The 2,015-nt window shown below is 37.5% G+C and overlaps 1 protein-coding gene across 1 annotated transcript in view; it reads left to right on the top strand.

Annotated features, from left to right (window-relative positions):
* Positions 1-341: 341 nt before the first annotated feature.
* The window catches only part of LOC106959016 (adenylate kinase 7-like), a 12,570-nt gene continuing 10,896 nt past the window's right edge, over positions 342-2,015 (top strand). The window contains exons 1-5 of the mRNA XM_015051264.1: positions 342-561; positions 643-789; positions 1,397-1,511; positions 1,621-1,715; positions 1,809-1,919. Of these exons, the coding sequence (XP_014906750.1) occupies positions 472-561; positions 643-789; positions 1,397-1,511; positions 1,621-1,715; positions 1,809-1,919 (558 nt within the window). The 5' untranslated portion in view covers positions 342-471. The remainder of the gene's footprint in view (positions 562-642; positions 790-1,396; positions 1,512-1,620; positions 1,716-1,808; positions 1,920-2,015) is intronic.

The raw sequence follows: 2,015 nt of genomic DNA, 5'->3' as shown, positions 1-2,015 counted from the left end.
ACTTTGAAATAAACCGACTGGCACTTGTATTTATTTATTTGTGGTAGGAAAATCTGCATGCTCACTCAACCCAGGAAAGCAGCAGTATTAAAAAAATAAAATAAAAAAAGAGGATATTTTTCTAGTTTTATTCCAGATTTTCAAATTAGGTGGCACCAAATAACAAATTAAGCTAAGCTAACTTAATTCACTTGTATGTCAAGTTAAAAAAATAATAAAAAATAAGCAAGCAATATATGTAAAGTCTTTTTTAAATGGGTGGAAGGCCCCAATGTTTAAGGATTGTAGAACCGTCCCTGGCCTCCATTTTGACGAAGCTTACGTATTCAACGTTTCTCTGGCTGAACCCTACCAACCGTTTTCGAGTCCATAGCAACCGTTAAGACTCGCGGACCCGAGCTGTTTTCGTCTCAGCAGTTTTCCTTTTAACGGCGGTTATTATTCTGTGCATCTACAGTGACAGTTTCTGTCATGGAGGAGGACGGGAAGAAGTCACCGACTCCAGTTCAGCAGATTTTCGTGAACGACGTCCACACGTATGTTTCAAAGCACGTCGCCGAGGTAAGGGGTGAACAAAGTTTCGGTACCAGTTAAAGTCAGATAGCTGGCGGTACGTACTCTGACTTTATTTTACCTGGGAAGATTATAGGAGAGATTGAAGCTCCTGATGAGTCGGACGATGATGACACAGGAGACGAGACACCGAGTCCCCTGGACGAACCTGCTTTTCAGGTGGTAGGAACTTCCATCAATGAGGAGAAAGTACAGAATCTACACCAATTGTATGTGGTGAGTCAACTGCTTAAAGTTGCTCCTATTTATTTAAAGATCACGTCATAAATGCAAACTATTGTGTAAACAAAAAAGAATCATGCTAATAAATACCGAATAGTTGCTGATGGCTCATAAAACTGACGGAAGCCGTCAGCACATCATGGATATGAATGTGTTAGTGATGTATTGGAACACAAATTTTTTAATTTAGATTTTAATAATAGCTATTATTATATTATGGCATAATGAGTTGTTTTTTGGGATAATTGTCAACTGTTACTTTTAGATCAGGAGTTTTCAACATGAGGCCCGGGGGCCATTTGTGAACCATAGAACAATTTTTGTAGCCCCCAACCACAAGTGCAAATTGATACCATCTTGGCCAAATTTTGAGGATTTTGTAGTGAGTAATGTATGTTTTCCTAGATGGAAAATGTTAGGTACAAAATAAACAGTTTTGTTTTAATATTTAGCTTTTAATCATAGCAACATTTTACGAATCAGTGTCAATCCACAATAAATTCAAACTAATTCACCAAACAATAGCTTTTAAATTTGAGTGAACAGTTTAAATAAATCATTACTATGAGTGTTACTAATATCCTGTTGTGTTTTTTGCCAGTCCCCAAGCAGAGAGGAGCTGCAGGAGCTGCTGCTGGAGTGTGATGTTGTGGTTTACTGCGTCACTGAAAGTGCAGCTCAACAGCAGATTGAAGAAGCAACATGGGCATTAGCAGGCAAGAGTTGGAAAACACAACAATAGTGTTACCGACTGGCTTTCTGATATCGTTCACAAATCAACAATGCCTGTTTTTTTTTGTTTTTTTTTTGTCTTTTTACAAACAGTCCTTCGGGATGAAATGGAAAACTTCAAAACCCGGAGATATTTCATCCTCGTCTCTACACTGATGACTTGGACGAATTTCAGGGTTTCAGACCCAGTAAATCACAAAAAATCTAAATCTCAAAAAATAACATCATTTAATTCTAATATTTACGTTTTTCTAATATAAAGTTATTAATTTTTATTTCAGAATAACCCAGTTGTCCCGTTTTTAGAAGAAGATTTTCTCCGAAGAAGGCCTCATCCCAAGTTCAGGAAACACAATGAGCTGGAGAAACTTGTGCTCAAGTTGCCCCGAGGTGTACGTGATTTCACTGTTATGATGAATATTTCACTGTCCCACAAAGCAAATTACACCACAACAATGGAGACAATTAAGAAAGCATTGATAGAACTG

The sequence above is a fragment of the Poecilia latipinna genome, unplaced genomic scaffold, assembly GCF_001443285.1.
Source record: "Poecilia latipinna isolate Pla-1442-1.1 unplaced genomic scaffold, P_latipinna-1.0 Scaffold1038, whole genome shotgun sequence".
Taxonomy (NCBI): domain Eukaryota; kingdom Metazoa; phylum Chordata; class Actinopteri; order Cyprinodontiformes; family Poeciliidae; genus Poecilia; species Poecilia latipinna.
The sequence above is the reverse complement of the archived record's forward strand: the minus strand, read 5'-3'. Positions and strand labels throughout refer to the sequence as shown.